Source organism: Sminthopsis crassicaudata, chromosome 3 (assembly GCF_048593235.1).
Source record: "Sminthopsis crassicaudata isolate SCR6 chromosome 3, ASM4859323v1, whole genome shotgun sequence".
Classification (NCBI taxonomy): Eukaryota; Metazoa; Chordata; class Mammalia; order Dasyuromorphia; family Dasyuridae; genus Sminthopsis; species Sminthopsis crassicaudata.
In genome coordinates, this window is record NC_133619.1 from 372650160 (window position 1) to 372668181 (window position 18022).

The 18022-nt window shown below is 33.9% G+C and overlaps 1 protein-coding gene across 5 annotated transcripts in view; it reads right to left on the bottom strand.

Moving 5' to 3' along the window:
- Positions 1-18022, bottom strand: part of NCKAP5 (NCK associated protein 5) — a 939808-nt gene that overhangs the window by 130769 nt on the left and 791017 nt on the right. For all 5 annotated transcript variants that reach the window (XM_074301873.1, XM_074301870.1, XM_074301872.1 and 2 more), the window contains 2 exons: positions 7244-7345; positions 329-517 (listed from right to left, as the gene is read on the bottom strand). In XM_074301873.1, the coding sequence (XP_074157974.1) occupies positions 329-517; positions 7244-7345 (291 nt within the window). The remainder of the gene's footprint in view (positions 1-328; positions 518-7243; positions 7346-18022) is intronic.

Below are 18022 nucleotides of genomic sequence, written 5' to 3' on the forward strand. Positions count from 1 at the left end.
ACTCACGAAGAAATTGAAACCAAAGAAAGGTAGATAGAGATCAACTACATAGGATAGAATAAATCTATATATTTCCATTTATTTTTATTTTTGGAATCAATCAATCAATAAGATTTTATTAGATGTCTATTAAGTATTAGGCATTCTCCTAGGTACTGAGGAATAAATTAAAAACCTGTACCCTTAAAGAGCTTACATTCTAATGATATTCACATATATTTACTCTCTTTAAGTGGTTAGAGATCTGTAATCCATAATTGGTCCCCAAACTCCATTATTAACTCCATCAAATTGTAATATAGTTGCTGTGCTGGAATATTGGTCTTACTGTTTTACTGAGAGTCTTCCCATCATTCCAAGTGTAGGAGGAGCCACTGGAGTATTCACTACATGTGCTAGACAAAGAGAGTTCACTACTGCTGCAGCTGTTCCTGGGACAGAGCCGTCCAGAGTTAGTCATATTCAAGGCAGGGCACTTTGGGACAGGAACTCCAGATTTTGCATTTAGCTGGCACTCCTATAAACAAGTTAAAAAAAAACAAACCTTGAAAAGTAGATCTATTTAGAGATGTTAGTTGACTTTGACCTAGTGTACAAGAATTTATTGATTGACTGATTTCTGTGGATTAACCAATCCACAGGCAAAAGCAATATAGCTATGGTATTTCTTCATTTCTAATCATATCACTTGGTGAAATGATCTTAAAATATGATTATAGCATCTCATAATAAAACAGCTTTCTATGCTATGAGTTTGGCAGCATAGTGGAGTACAGAAACATAAAAGTAAAAAATATTGACTGTCATTACTTAGCTTTGAAGCCTTCTTGGGAAAGTCATTTCTTTGGGCCCTCAATTTTCCTCCTTTCTTCCCTGGATTTAATAATCAAATCAATTCAAACATTGTTCTTGGAAAGAGTAAATTAGTTGGTTGCCCTATGGATTAACTCCTTATGCATCACATTTCCAATATATGTGTATGTGTATGTATATGTGTATGTATTTGTATTTTTCTATCTATATTTATGTATGTATGTATATATCTATCATGTAATATTCCTTCAGACCATTATAATGTAATCTCCTTGAGTATAGGAACTCCTTGAAATTATATTTCTAGAACTTATTAATGTTTAACAAATTATGTTTCAAAAAGGAAGCATTTAAGAAGTATGTATGTGTCTGAGAAAAAGAGAGAGACAAAGAGACAGAGAGACTGAGAAAGACAGCAACAGAGTCACACAAACAGAGAGAGAGAAAGAAAGAAAGAAAGAGAAACAGAGACAGAGACAAAAAAAGAGAATGAGAAAGACAGCGGAAAAGAGACTGAGAGAGAGAAAAAGAAGACAGAGAGACAGAAAGAGGCAGAGAAACACTCACGGAAAGAGAGAGAGACACACATACACACAGAGACAGAGAAACAGAGAAAAAGAGGACAGAGAGACAGAGAAAGACAGAGACAGAGAAACACTCACAGAAAGAGAGAAACACACACAGAGAAAAAGAGGACAGAGAGACAGAGAAAAAGGATAGAGAGAGACAGAGAAAGACAGCAACAAAGACACACATAACACAGAAAGAAAAAGAGAGAGTAAGAAAAAGAGAGAGAAAGAGAGAGAGAGAGAGAGAGAGAGAGAGAAAAGGAAACTGAGAGGAGACAGTGTAAGAGACTGAGAGAAAAAGAGCAAAAGAGCAGGACAGAGAGACAGAAAGACAGAGGCAGAGAAATACTCACAGAAAGAGATATACACAGAGACAAAGAGACAGAGAAAAAGAGGATAGAGAGACAGAGAAAGACAGCAACAGAGACACGCATACACAGAAAGAAAGAAAGAAAGAAAGAGAGAGAAACAAAGACAGAGACAGAAAAAGAGACTGAGAGATTATAGGAAAAGAGAGAGACCTAGAGAGAAAGAGGACAGAGAAAGAAACTCACAGAAAGAGAGAGACATACAGAGACAGAGAGACAAAGAGGACAGAGAGAGAGAAAAAGAGGACAGAGGGACAGAGAAAGACAGAGACAGAAACACAGTCACAGAAAGAGAGAGAGAGACAAAAAAGATAGAGAAAAAGAGAGAGAGAGAGAGAGAGAGAGAGAGAGAGAGAGAGAGAGAGAGAGAGAGAAAGAGAAGAGAGCGAGAGAGCTCAAAGCTTTTCCCTGCCCTTTTAATGCTACTACCTTCTCTCTGTTGATTATCTACACTAAATTTTGCAGTATATGTTGTTTCTACTCAAGTTGGTTTACGTGCTTCTCTTCCTGTCCCTGTTGCATTGTAAAACTCCTTGAGAGAAGGGATATTTTTTTGTGTATTTCCAGTTTTTAGCATGGTGCCTGGCACATAGTAGGTATTTATTTAATAAATGCTTATTCTTGGGTTGATATCAACCCTCTCATACTCAGATTCAGGATTCTAGAACCTGGGTGAGGAGTGACAAGGCTGAATTATACTGCATCTGCATTAGACATGTGCTGCGAAAAAATGCCACGAAGCTGTAAAAAGTCCAAGTACATCTTGACAACTGCATTATAGTACTCTAATGTAACAGATGAAGCCTCCATGAGCTGGACAAGGTAAATTAATTTAGTGTCCCAACTGCAATGTCCACTGAGAATGGAATCTCTCCATTACCTTTGAATTCTAGTTTCCTATCTAGTATAAAGCTTTGCCTAAGAAACTCTTTGATGTAGAACAATCAATCTTTGTGACACTTGTAGACAGCCAAAACCTCTTGCTTATGCAATTTATTGACACTTTATGGGTGCCTTTAGTACTTGAGTAGTTATCACCTTTCTCCAAATGCAATTCCAGCTGACTATGAATAAATGCCAACTGGGAAAGGAAATAATGAAGACCAGAGAGTACTTTTGCTAAAATATTAAACCTTTGTATAAGTAAATATACAGGATGGGTTTTATTTGCTTCCTAACCAAGACCCATATGCTTAATAATGTTAGATCTTCTCCAACATTAGGCATATGGATTGCTGCTGATATTTCTTCCTTGCCACATAACTGGTTTTTAAAATGATCTAAGACTCCAAGGAGTCTCACTAGCATATTGTTAGGTTTTTTTGAAACTTAGTATTGAATTTCATTAAAAGTAAAAACTCATCTCCAGGTCCAACTTTAAGCAATATTTATTGACTTTTTAAGATTTTGTTTATTGCCTGATTCAGCTTAGTTGAGAAGGATGCTTTTATATGTATGTCTCAATAGAAGACAACAGACCTGTGATTACATGAAACATAAGCAGCCGGCACTACTGCCAGTCAGATCTACCGGCTGCTTAAATCCCGATGATGCCTTATGACAAATTTTAAGAAATATTACATTGAGTCGCATATCTACTTAAGGCTTTTCCATTTTCCCGATTTCTTGTCACCTACATTTTATTACTTCACTCTTTGAGTGAATAACATAGTGGTGGTTATTAACAGCTTCATCTGCTCTGACAACTCAGGTGCATTTGTACTGGAGAAGCTTCGGAGTACTTGCTTCCAATCCAGAGCTACACAGCCCTAAATATGACAAATAGATCTGTAGCCACTATGCACATGTAAAGATTAGTCCTTTTATTTATTTATGATTTATAGTTTGTGTTCTTCCAAAAGCATCTCAATAGGCTTAGAGATTAAAACACAGAGCAAAACAAGGCATTTAAGGATAGAAGAACAGAGAAGTAGAAGCAGAAAAGTTCAGGAGCCCAAATTTAGAATATTATCACACTAGGACCAAGAATTGGCCTCTCAGTTTTGGTTCTTGGATAAAGGATATTGTGTGACATCAGGGACAAAAATATCTTTATATCCAGCCATCATTTTATAAAGAAATACAGGAATATTTTTAAAAGACCATTCCTATTTGAACCCTTTATTGTGACAGAGGGCAAAGTGCTTTGCTGCTGTTATCTGTAACTGCCTTGGAATTATGTGTTCAGGAGCTTATATACTTCAAGAACTATCTCCCCTCACCCCAGCCACACAGATTTCTTTTTTGTTCCTTTAATATATCTTATACTTTTTTGCAACTATATTTTTGTTAATGGCTGTTCCTTTTTCTAGAATCTGATCTACTTTTCCTCTCTGCTACCATCTAAAACCTATCCATTCTTCAGTTTTAAATCCAATTCCATTTCCTTTTTCCTATGAAGTTTTCTCGTTTTCTCTGACCACTCTACCTGAAAGTAGATTATAACTTCTTCTAGAATCACAGTAGTAAGGGACCTACGTGTTCCTAAAATGCAATTATTAATACTAATGATTTGGAATTTAGTATTTATAGCATAATATAGTCTTGACAGAGTGAAGGAATGGCTAGAGCCAATCAAAGCCAGGAAAACCTGGGTTCAATTTTTACTGACTATGAACAAGATTTTTTAACTTCTCAGCAATCTAGAAAAATCTCCAAAATTAAAAATTTCTAAGAAGATATGATTTGAGTTAGTAGAAGGAATTCATTTGGGAGTTCCCTATATCAAGATCATTAATCCAGTTTCTATTTCTTTGGTCTTGCTAGTGATCCTTTCACATGCATATTGCTCATACCATTAACCAAATTATCGTCCATGTTGACCATGGCTTAAATTTCTTCATAGCATTTTAGTACCTACCACAGGTACAAACACTGACAAAAATATGGTACTATCATAGATTTAGTGCTGAAAGAGTCCATAGAAGAAATGTATTTCAACATCCTCATCCTTCAATTGAAGAAACTGAGAAATTAAATTACTACCAAAGGTTACAAGAGAAGTGTTAGACTACAGTTTGAATTCAGTTCCCATGCCTATAAATACATTGTTGTTTCTCCACATACATACACGTTGCACCACAAGTTATAGAATATCAATTAATATTTATTGATTATAGGCCAAAAACATTTGGAGTTAATATGTTGCTTACAAACATTATTACTCTCACCATGATGGCAACATCCTGAAATTACATTTCATTACTGGTGCCTTTTTTTGTTTTTTCTCTAGAGATAATTTTGAAGTTAAAGATTTAAGTTAAAGCATAGAAATGAATAAAGAACAATGCTATGGAGAAGAAAACTGGCTGTCAAAGTAATTTTCTATGTTTGACCACATCACTTCCCTACTCTATAAATTCCATTGATTCTTTATCATCTGTAAGTTCAAATTAAAGCACTTATGTTTGGCTTTATAGCCCTTCACAACTTGGCTTCAACCCATGTTTGCAAGTTTACCATATCATATTCCTCCCTTCCTGGTACTTGACAGTCCAATCATATTGGCCTTCTTGCTGATTCTCCACCTTTCATTTTGGTATTTTTGGAGCGGCTGTCACCTGAGCCTAGATTCCCCTTCCCAGATCCGTCCTTGAGAATCGTGTTTTCTTCAAAACTCTGGTCACCTGAAACCTTCTATATGAAGCCTCTTCTGATCTGACAAACTGCTGGTGCTGCCTCCCTCAGACACTTACTATTTGACTTTAGGTTGATTACTTAATTCCTCTGGGCCTCAGTTTTCTCATCTGTAAAATAAGGGGTTTGGACTAGATGATCTCTGAACAGTCCCAGATCTAAATTTATGTTATTAAGATCCACCCCCCCAAACATCTCTTGTATCTAGCTTTCATATATTTGGTATAAACTTATTTGTGTATATGTTCTTTCCCTAAAGAACAGAAGGTTTCCAAGGAGAGGTATTTTTTATTTTTGTCTGACCCTGCCTGGTCTGGTGACTGACACATAGTAATAAATATTTGTCTCTTGATTGTTTAGAAAGATCACTAGTTTTGGAAGGAAATGACCTGAGGTGGTATCTTGATTCTTGTATGTACCAGCGGTGTTAACTCTGGCAAACCATTTAACATTTATGTGCTTTTGAGCCCTTATTTATAAAATATGGCTAATAATATACATATTACATATATATACATGTACATAATAGTATATATATACATAAATATATAATTGTTAATTGGATTATTTTGAGCTTACTTATATACTTACAATTTCACTGCTTTAGAAATTACAAAATAAGTACTGCATAAATGTGAATTTTAATTATCTTACTGTTATGATTTTGTCATTATTAATGATATGATATAGGCAAGGCATTCTAAAATAGTGGAATTCATTTGTTAGACCACATTTGGTCATGTAGCTATCTACCCTGACACAGGATGGATGACTGGATGGTTGAGTGGCATTCATGGTTGGCATTCAATCAATATCATTTCTTTACCTCCTGTTACATTGGTATAATGATCTCCAAGATGTCTATTTAGAAGTCATAGCATTCTACAAAATGTAAATAATCCTTTAAAAGTAAAACAAAACAGCATACTAACTTCTCCATGTTAGTTTAATTACATTATGTTAATTTGAAAAATACATACTTTTGCACTGAATGTGGAATTTTTCTCATCCTTTATTTTTATGCTACCACCTTGAACAACTCAGGCACTTAAAAATCTCACTGTGCGAATTATAATACACGAGCAGCATTTCACTTAAACAGAGAAAGGCAGCCAAGAATTTCTGGCTAAAATCTGCACAGTTAAATAATATGGTCTTCAGGCCATATTATAGATTGAATGCTATTAGTGTCTTTATGAATATATAAAATTATAGCATTCCACTAAAATTTAATTCCAATTTAACTTAAAAGTATTTACCTTTGATGTAGGATATCACATTTTGACTGACAAAATTATACAGTAAAATAAAGGGCAAGTTATCTATAAGTATTTAGCTGTCAGTTTTTAATGCCCTTATATGTCTTTATATTTTTATCTAGCTTTTGTTTTTTAGTTACTTTATTTTACATAAATGAGCATTAATAACCATGCTGGTTAAAGTTTTGTCAAATAAGCACAAAAAACTAACCCCATATTTTAAAAAATGCAGAGCTTATGAATTTTTAAAAGTTCATACATAATATATCATAAAAGTAGGATGAATAATATGGTACATAGGCTTTAATAAAAAGCTCCTTGACCATTTCTCAGAGACTTTGAGATGTAATCAATACCCAAAAAGGTATCTTGGGGACATAGCAAAGATTTATGTTTTTTTTTGCTCAGAGTGACACTTTCTGCTTACTATATCAACCAGGGACATGATATTGAATTTCAAGGAACAGAAGAAAGCAAAGTATTTTTACTGCCTTACAACCCTTCAAGGATAAGTTTAATAGTACACCTGTGACATCATTCTTCACAGAAAGAAAATAGTGTTAGAAACAAGTGATTAGAAAGCAATAGGGAAACTCACATGAATGTCAACATCTGTTCTTGATTGCATCAAACTTGGGTTTCTTTCTACCTCTGAAAGCAAATCCCCTGATGAAAGGTCCAAGATGCGTGAGTGAAGTTTCTAAGGAATGATAAAGAAAAAAAAAACAAAGGAGAAGCTTAGTTAGCAATAATAATTTGTTTCACAATTTTATCTAGGTCAGAAAAACTGTAGAAAGAAGATGTTTTCCTGATTAAAGTTCATGTGTTAAAGAATCATAGAATCTTTAAGTTGGAAGAGACCTTAGCACTCAAGTAGCCCAACATTTATGTGAAATTTGAATCTCCTATTTGGAAATCTTGCCACTGATGAATAAAAATACTTTTAACAATAAAATAACAAATGAAAAAACATTCTAATGAATCCCATTTGAGAAAATCTAGTCATCCTTGTACATGATATGCTGGAAAATTAATAGTAAGAAAAATGTAAATATTTGTAGACATCTATTTAAGGATTTGGATAGATCATAATGAAAGGCATTAAAATGAATATTTCACATTAATGTTTAAATGGTCTTCACCCTCCCACTCCATCATTTTAACCTTGCTGTGTTAAAAAGTAGTTAGAACTTGAGCAAAATGATTATAAAAGTGACCCTATTTCTAAACAGCATTGATCTAGTGAAATCTTCTCTTGGACACTTTTTACTCAAAGTCATTAATGTCATCTGTTAGGAACAATTAATGTGAATAGAAAATAATTGCATCAGGGAGCTGGGGACTCAGAGGATTTTGTGCATTAATATTCACATGCTGTTCGATTACATACTCAATTCTTTACTTCAGTTTTGCTTGGGAGGACTGCTAAACCAGTTCCATTTCCCCATATTAATCTGTATACTAATTACTAGGGCTTTCTGCACACATTAAATTTGATCTGTTTAATTGCAAATACAATAAACCTCATGATGTATGCCTAACTTCTAAGCTGATGACTTTAAAAAAAAAATAGAAATTTTATTTGCTGCCAGGTTTCTCCTGGACACTACTTCTGTGACTTCAGACACCACCAATCTATCAAATTCATACACACATACACACACACACACACACACACACACACACACACACACACACACTTTCTGTCTTTCCATTCATCTTTCTTTCTTTTCCTCCTTTCTTCTCTCTCTCCTTCTCTAAGTTCCTCTTTCCTCTCTTGTACAGACATATTGTTCTATGTGACTTTTCTTTTTTTCACTAAGATAGTTCATTGGAAATTGGCTTTGATCCAGACAGCTTCATATATTTTGTAACACTAATTAATTTTAGGGTCATTTCAAAGATCAAAGGTTACACCAAAGATCATAATTTATTTGCTTATTACTCAGCAGTTTCCTTCAGTTCCTACCTCAGTCTGCCAAAAATTACAGAAAACGGTAAGTAAATAATCAGCATCCTTCTCCACTCTCATTTTGGTCCTGGTGTACTGCTGACTAGAATGGCATGCCCTATAACAATGATAATGCCTGCAATTTAAAAGGTGTCTTCTAATCTAATAATCAATTCCAAAAAGCATTAAGCATCTATAATGTATAAGACACCCCTCTAGTCACTAAAGATAAAATGACAGAAAAAAGTCTGTGTCCTGGAGGAACTTATATTTTAAGAGTTCTATACTGTAAAGAAACATATAAATACAGGATGTTTTAGAAAGTGTGAAAATGCACTAAAACCTAGAGAATCATGAAAGTGTTTCCATAGGAGCTCACAGATGGGCTAATAACTGAAAAATTTGCATTATTCCTTCAATGTTAATAATTTCATCTCTCCTGGTATTCTCAACTACATTTTAACTCTTTCATTTTTATGATCACTACTAGGAATTCATCTTTTGTTTCCTCTTCTGGATTAGTAGACTAATATATATTTTAGACTGTAATATTGGTTTGCTTTATCTCCCCTTTAATTCAATTCAACGTACTGATTAATAGTAAATAATCAAATCCAATTCAATAGAAAATATTTTTAAAAATTAGTGTTATAAAACTTCATTTTAAAGAAATTATACAAATGTAACTGAGATTGAAGGAGAAAATGAATAATTGGACCCAGAAGTCAAGATCATATAGTTCTAAACTATATAAAAGGGAAAGAAAATGTCTGATCTTCCTTGGTAAAGCTAATTCCTCCATAAGATCTCTCTTTATTCAAGACATCACAGATCTAGACAAAGAAAATTCATGTATATTATTCACAACTAACTATCTGAAAACCAATGCACTATAAATATAGCTCAGACATGAGAATGATGTCAGGTATACAATATTTAATGAATTTTCCCATTACCAAATTAGCAAAGAAATCTTTAACACTTTAGAAAAATGAATGTTGATCCTAATGTACATAAACTATAAATACTTTTAGAATTGGAAAGGCTCCAAAAACTGGAGCCAGATTTGAGTTTGAATTCCAACTTTGTAACTTATTTGCTATGTAATCTTGGGTGAGTTATTTCATTCATCTGGACCTTTGTAAATTTCAAAATTTTATGTGCAAATATACAATAGCATTCTCATGGCATGAAGGTGACATCAGATAGGTTTTCAAAGGTTCTAGGAGCAAAAATATAATCTGTGACAAGTCTTGCCATATATTCAACAATGGATTCAACATATAATATTAAATATAATATTCAACATATAATTATGTCTGTTGTCAAGCAGCTAGCCTATCTAAATCCAGGAGGTTCATTACCAGAAGGTTAGTTTAAGGGCTGTGAATTTTTCAGCACAGTAACTCATAAAAATTATTAATATATCTGAGGTTCATTGGATTCAATTGGCTTCATTGGATTCAATAAGGACTTGTTTCTGAGGAAATGGAAAGTAATAAGATAAACAAAAGTTTTTAAATTTAGAAAAGGTTCACCAGCTCCTGAATAGTCTGTGTTAACTTCTACAGTCACAAAACCCTCTTTTGTTATAACATTTTTTTATTTTTTATTGTTGAATCAATCAACAAACATTTACTAAGTAGTTACTCTAGATAGGCATAATAACAAGTACTAAGGATACAGAGAAAAAAATAATGTTCCTACCTTGGAAGAAGAGCTGGTTACTGATATATGGTAAATCTCGTAATGCTAAATCTATTATATAAGCCACTTTTCACTGTTACCTCTCCACAGTAAATAACCCCATCTTCTTTAATATTTGATTCTAAGTTTCCATTTTTTTCTTTATCAACTTGTTCAAAGGATTTAGAGTAAACAAAGATCTTAGAAATAAAGTTTCTTCTAGACCCAATTTTATTTTTCAATGTCTTACAAAATGGAACACAAATGCTAACCCAGTATGGGTACTATTATTTCTTGGTTCCTGTATGAAATACTGGTTACTGCATTTTAGAGCTGTTTTTATTTTTTTTCCATGAAATTTTATGTAAAATAGCTTATATACCTGACTCAGGCTTTTGGAGACCAATTGTACACTTTGCTTCCTTTTCAGTTTTATTTGTTCTTAGCCAGCTGACTAGTAAATCACAGATATCTATTACATCCCTGTCTTAGCAAAGATGATTTGTAGCTATGGAAATATCCTATGACTATGTCAACTAATATGTATACACACACACACATACACATACACACACACACACAAACACACATATAGACCATTTCAGGAACAAAAAAAAAGGAGACAATCTTCATCACCAGGTAAGCAAGTTATTAATCAAAAAGCACCTATAATGTGCCAGGCACTGTGATAGGCAGTGGGAGTACAGAGACAATAAATCACACACTCTTTGCCCTCTATAGATTATACATTTGATAGGAGGAGGTAACAAGTAAAAGTGTGCCTTGCTTAACATGCTTTGCTCTTTTGTGCTTTTGCACATATGGGGTTTTTTTTTTTTTTGGTTATTGTTTTTCTTTTTAGAAATTGAGGGTTTGTGGTAAACTTGCATGGAACAAGTCTATTGGCGCTATTTTTCCAGCAGTATGTGTTCACGTTATGTATGTGTCTGTTTTGGCAATTCTCGTGATACTTCAAACTTTTTCATTATTATTTTCTCTGTTAGAGTGCTCTGTGATCATTGGTTTTATTTTGTCTTTGCTTTGGAGAGCCATGAACCACATCTATATAAGAAAGCAAACTTAATCAATAAACATTGTGTGTGTACTGACTGCTCCTCCAGCTTGCTATTCCCCATCTCTCTCCCTTTCCCTGGGTCTCTCTATTCACTGAGATACAATAATGTTGAAATGAGGTCAATTAATAATCCTACAATGGCCTTTATGTGTTAAAATTAAAGGAAGAGTCAATGCATGAGGCAAACTTCATTGTTGTCTTATTTGAAGAAATTGCTATAGCCACCTTAGCCTTCAGTAACTACCACCCAGATCAGTCAATAGCCACCAACACTGAAGCAAGACCAGCAAAAAGATTATGACTTGCTGAGGCCCCCGATAATGGTTAGCATTTTTAATAAAGTATTTTTAATCAAGGAATGTATATATATATACACTATTGTACATTTAGGAGTTTACAATATAAGGTAGTTCTATAATCGCAAAATCCCTCTTTTGTTATTATACTTTCATAGGCAGTAGGAAACCAAAAAAATGTATGTGACTTGTTTTATTGTGATATTACTAGAGGTCAGACTCCAAATCCATAATATCTCTGAGGTATGCCTATGCACAAATATGTATGTATATTTGAATGGATGGATGTATTATAAGGTCATTTGGGGAGGAAGAAGTACTATTAGCCAGATGCATCAAGACAAACCTCATATAGATGTTTTCTGAGCTGCAGTCTATTAAAAACCAGGGTTTCTAGGAGGCAGAGATGAATGAGGGAAATGAATCACAGGTATAAAGGACAGCTTGGACAAATGCACAGTGATGGTAGATAAAATATTGAATATGAGGGAAAAGCACGACAGCCACTTTCAACAAACAGGGTGTTATGAAGGGGAGTGACATATGCAAAGAAGAGAATATTATTTCCTAAGAAACATGAGGCTTTTTTTCCTCTCATATCTCTGCACTTTGTTCTTTGCAAAACTGATCCTATTTTGCAAATTTAGTAATCATTGATGTTTTTCAGATGTACATCTCCAGATCAGAATTCTCACCTGAGTTCTTTGTGGTCCTTAAGTTGAAATGCCTATGGAATATCTCTATTTGTTTATTCTTGTAGCATCTCAAACTCAACAAAATAAGTACCTAATTCATGACTTTTCCTCTGTTCATGACTGCCCATCCTATGTGACTTGCTCATGTTCTTCAAAAAGATTTTCACAGGGGGTTGACTTAATATGATGGAGGCCTTTCTAGATTTCTCCTAGAATCGAAGTACTTATTCTGGCTGTCCACTTTTCATCTTTTGCTCTTGTAGTATGATTATATCATCTTCCTTTACTTTAAAAAAATTCCTTAATGATATAGTATTTGGTTGAGAGATATTTAGTTTATTGAACAATGATCACTCATTATTGATTTTTTGTTTTTGTATCATTTTCAAATAAAGAAATACACCATACAATGCTGTTTGAATGCATTTATAATTGCTTTGTATTTTTTAATACATTTAGAATACATGTGTCTGTGTGTGTCCTATAAATAATTGGAGAATGAGTGTTACAATTTCACTGCTGGGAATGACGTTCTGTGTAATTTGGATGTTTGTCTCTTTGATAATGACTATAATATATAATGCTTCCACATATTGATTAAATTTCAGGCCCAGTATAAAAAAAACTAAATCTATGAAAACAGTTACACACTTGGCAACAGAATTTATATAGTAATAGAAAAACATGTCCTTGTTTCATGGCCTTGTAACAATGCAAAAGACAAATCTTAGCTTCTAGGACCTTGTCAATGCCAGTGCAGCCAGTGCCAAACCATACTTTGATATTAGATGAGTTAATTTGACATCAATCACCCAGATGTGTTTTTTCTACATAATTCCATGTCTGTGATTCAAAGCAGAAAAAAGTCCCCCTCTATGCAATGAAGTAAAGGACTCATTGTCCTTGATTTTGCAGGGATGAAAATGTCATGAGTTTCTCAGAAAGGGAGTGACTGAAGACTCTTTGCCTAATGACTACTGGACAGCAGAATATTATAGCCACAGATGTGATTTTTTTTTTCTCTCAGAAAGGAGTAGTAGCTTTTTAGAGGACATGAGTTTTCTTTTTCCTGAACCCCTGCACAACTTACCAGCAACTGGTAAACACATATATTTTTTTCAGTTATAATTATAGTTTTTATTTACCAGATATATGCATGGGTAATTTTTCAGCATTAACAATTGCCAAATCTTTTGTTCCAATTTTTCCCCTCCTTTCCTCCATCCCCACCCCAAGATGGCAGGTTGACCAATACAACATATATATTTCTTATTGAATTGAACTGAATTCTGCTCATCAGATCCTAAAAATGCTCAAAGTATACTACATAGTGGTATAATTTAGTCAGATTATTTAAGACATCTTTATTTCTGCCTTATTTTATATCATAGGGTCATAGATTTGAAGCTAGAAGGGAACTGAATCAAAGTGAAGATATTTAGAAAAAATTTGACACTCAATAAATGTTCAGAGGTGATGAATAGTAGCAAATTATATAAAATAAACAATAAAATGTGGCTCTATTCTGAAAACTGCTGAACACAGTAATTGCTGAACATGATGGAACACTGAGACTCCATTTGATAACATAAGGTAAGGTGGAAGACAGACCATTATTTGCACAACTCAGTTAGACTTTTTTTTTTAACCAGAATGAAGAAAATTTTATTAATTTCTGTATTTCCCCTAAATTTTGAAAAGGAAATGGAAATAGTATAATATAAAGAAACTAGTCTCTTTCTACTTTTCCAGTCTTCTTACAAGTAAGGAAAATGAAGGTGGCTCTTGATAAGTTGATCAGTCAACATGGTTAATTTTTATTCAGAAATTCTTTGTTTTTATCTGAATTGCTTTCTTATGCCTCTTGTGAATAGTGAGCAAATATCCTGAAAAATGACCTGTCTTCTCCATTAGGGATCTCTGCTCTTCTGGGGGTCGATAGTCTTCAGGTTAAAACTGAATAACTTCCATCAATATACAGCAGTGTATTATATCAATGAAAATGTCTGCTGTTGTCTTCCATTTGGGTCCTGAATTAGTTATATAACATGATCCCAAGCCATCAGATGACTTGTATATGATACAAGATAAGTGTCATCCAGCAACTATTAATTTCTAGTTATAGATATTTGTCAGTAATAGAAAGGAATGCTTTAAAAAGACAAAAGGGAAGAAAAAGAGAAAGAATAGGGGGAGGGGAGGGAATGATGGAAAGGAAAAAGAGAGTAGAAGGAAAAGCAAGAGGAAGGAGAAATAAAGGAGGAGTGAAAAAGAAAAGGAGAGGAAAGGAAAAGAAGGAAAACATAGATTAATCAAGTCTCATGTTACAATAAATTTAGAGAGAAATTCAAGCCACTTTATCTTTCTGAATTATTGGTCTTGGTCACTGGGAAAAAATGTTTCAAATCTTTTTTCTCTTCAAGACTCTCATAGCTCCAAGCCATTCATGTAGGTGAAGAATTCTCACACTTTACTGAGAAAATTTAAGTCCTTGAACTCATGTTCCCTGTCTTCCCTCTCTTCATCTCAAACCTCTCTTCATACAACCTCTCCCCCCCACTATCTTCTCCTTTACTAAAGTCTCTGATGAAGAGATTTCTTTCTTATCCAAAACAATCTTTCTCCATGAAGCCTTGTTTTCATCCCTTTATAATCTTCTCCAGAAAATTACTATTTCCTGCCTATCATCCCTCATTTTTATCCTCAAATTTTCCTCATCTGCCTCCCCATTCTCATTCATTTTCTTTCAATTCATTTCTAGATCTTAATAAATATTCTCACCATCTTAAAGAAAAAATAAAAAAGAGATCTTACTACTTCAGTTATTGTCCCATATTTCTCTTCCCTTTCTCAGCTAAATTCCTTGAAAAAAGTTTTTTACACTTGGTGCTCCACTTTCTCTCTTCCCACATCCTTTCTAAAACCTCTGCAATCTGATCTTGTCATTCAAAAGATACTGCTCTTCTCAAATTACTAATGATCATATTTGACAAATAGAGTGGTCTTATCTTAGTTTTCATCTTTTTCAACTTCTGTGCTGACTTTCCTCTTTCTTTTAATAAATTCTTCTCTTTGGGTTTCATGACACTTTTCTCTCAATTTTCACTCCATCAGTCTAATTGTTCTTAGTTTCTTTTGCTGGATCTTCACCCTATCACATTAAGGCTCTATCACGAGCTCACTTTCATCTCTTTCTCTTTTGTCTTTCAATAGTCTTCTACTTGGTGGCCACATCAGCTTCCATGGATTCTATTATCAACTTTCTGCAGATAGCTACTGGATATCCAGTCTCAGTGTCTATTTAAAACTGACTAATAGAAATTCTGAGGTGAACATCCCCTAAGCATCGTAAATTCAACATTTTTAAAAGATAATATTTTACCCTACACTTCCTTCAAACTTTTCTATTATTATTAAGGATATTATCATCCTTCCAGTTATCTTGGTTCACAACTTTGATGTCATCCTTAACTCTTTAATCTCTACCACCTCATAAATCCACTACTCATTTGCCAAATATGGTCATTTCTTTCCCATATAATCACTTGTACATATCACTTTCCCACCATCTATAAAGCTATCACCTAGTTCAGACCATCATCTCTTGCAATAATGTACAGTGTGGTTTCCTTACTCCCAAGTTTCTTCCCATTCCATCATCTCCATAGATATCCAAATAATTTTTTTTCCTAAAGCACATAATCTACAAACTCTGATGGCTTCTCAGAAATCTGGAACCAAATGTCCAGTTTGTATTTAAAGTTATTCACCAGATAGACTCTTAGTTTATTTCCAGACTTCTTACATATTACTCCCCTCTATAAAGTCTGTAGTGTAGCCTTCCTAATCCACTAGCTCTTTGGTAAATACAGTGTGAAGACTGATTTAACACCTTGGATACCTTAGAATCAGCCAGAGTCAGGATAAGCAAAAGTCCTTGGTCTTTATTCTTGGTCTTTAGGGGTAGAAATGAAGGGAATGGACAAAGGACCTCTGTGACCTTCCTTTTCCTCCTCTACTGCCAAAGTGACTATGACTTGTCTTACTCCACCCCCTAATCCTTCCCACAATTCTCTGTATACACCAAAAGATTGAAGCAGCACAGAATAGTGGGAAGGGCCATTTTCCAAGTATATGCTAATAGAGTATTGTCCAATCGGTAATTAGCCTTAAATGCTCAGTTGTCTGACCTCAATGCATCAACTCAGAGTTTCAGCCCTTTACAATTAGTAACTGAAATAGCCAGTTTCTTCCAAAACTCATCTCATGGGGCACCCTCCACATCAATCTTTTCCTGACTTCTCCAAGCCCCTTTGATCTCCCATAGCAGCTAATGCTTTCTGATTTGAAGCTTCCTTCTATTTATTCTGCATATATTCTGTATATATCTGTTTTTGTGTGTCTCACTCTTCAAAATGTAAGCTCTTGGAGGGAAATGACTATTTTTATCTTTGTATGCCCTACGCTTAGCAAAGTGTCTGGGACATAGGAAGTGCTTAATAAATGTTTATCGATTAATGTGTGGACTGTTTATGGGAATTTATGAATAATTAGATAGAAAGACAGAGGCTTTGGATGTGCTGAGAATACTGAAGAGTACATGGAAAAATTTTAAAATAATTATGAAAATGATTTAGATAATTTCCTAGTAGGAAACTTGAATAACCAAATGATTTTCCTTAAATTTTATGTTGTTCATGTATTATACATTATAAATGCTGGCTTAGTCGGAGCCATGAGCCTTTACCCATCCTTCCAGATGCCATCAAGAGAGGATTGTAGGAGACCCTTGTTTCACATTTCACAAGGTTTCATTTGATTCCATTAAGTATTTATTATAAAACTGCATATTATATAACTGCATATTATATAACTGAATGCTATATGGCTATTTCTTAGATTGTCACAAAATTTGAGCCGAGGACAAAAAAATCTTTTGGACAAAAGGTAATGTTTAATTAATTATGACATCATTTCCATTTTTGGGATGTAAAGAAAAACCATAATATCTGACATTCACTCAACCTGCTGAAATGACAAGAAGCTAGTTTGCCTTCTCACTATTTTCCTAAAGACCTTTAAAAAATATGTCCATCATTACCTAATCTCAATTTAGAAATGTTACTCAGTCTGAAATTTTTAGAGCTTATCCTTTAAAAAAAAAACCCAAAACTATTCACCTATCCACTATTCCATAGTATAATTATTTTCCTTGTCAGCTTTAACACTCACCTCTCATATCACTCTTTAAAATGTCCTAAGAGTGTTTAGTAGCCTTAGGACAATCCTAACTTCTTTTCCTCTTCTGCAGAAAACCTGGGATATTAAATTCATTTGAGACAAACCACCAAAATTTTTAGTCAAGAGTACCTCTATTTCAACTGAGGTTTCAAAGTGACTTTTCCAAGATCATAGTTTTTCCTTGTTGGATGGTATATATTTAGAATGCCCTCATGTGCTACAGATTGCTGATTTCCATGAACATTTTGTTAAATATATACTAGGTGAGTCACACTTAGAAATGTGGCAGGATAAAATACAGTAAGAGAAGTGACTTCTGTCCTTAAGGGAGCTCCATTATAATTAATCAGGTAATAATCATTCTATTAAACACCTATTATGTACCCATTGTTCCATGAAACCTTTTATTAGGGTTCACAAGAAGCTTATGAGC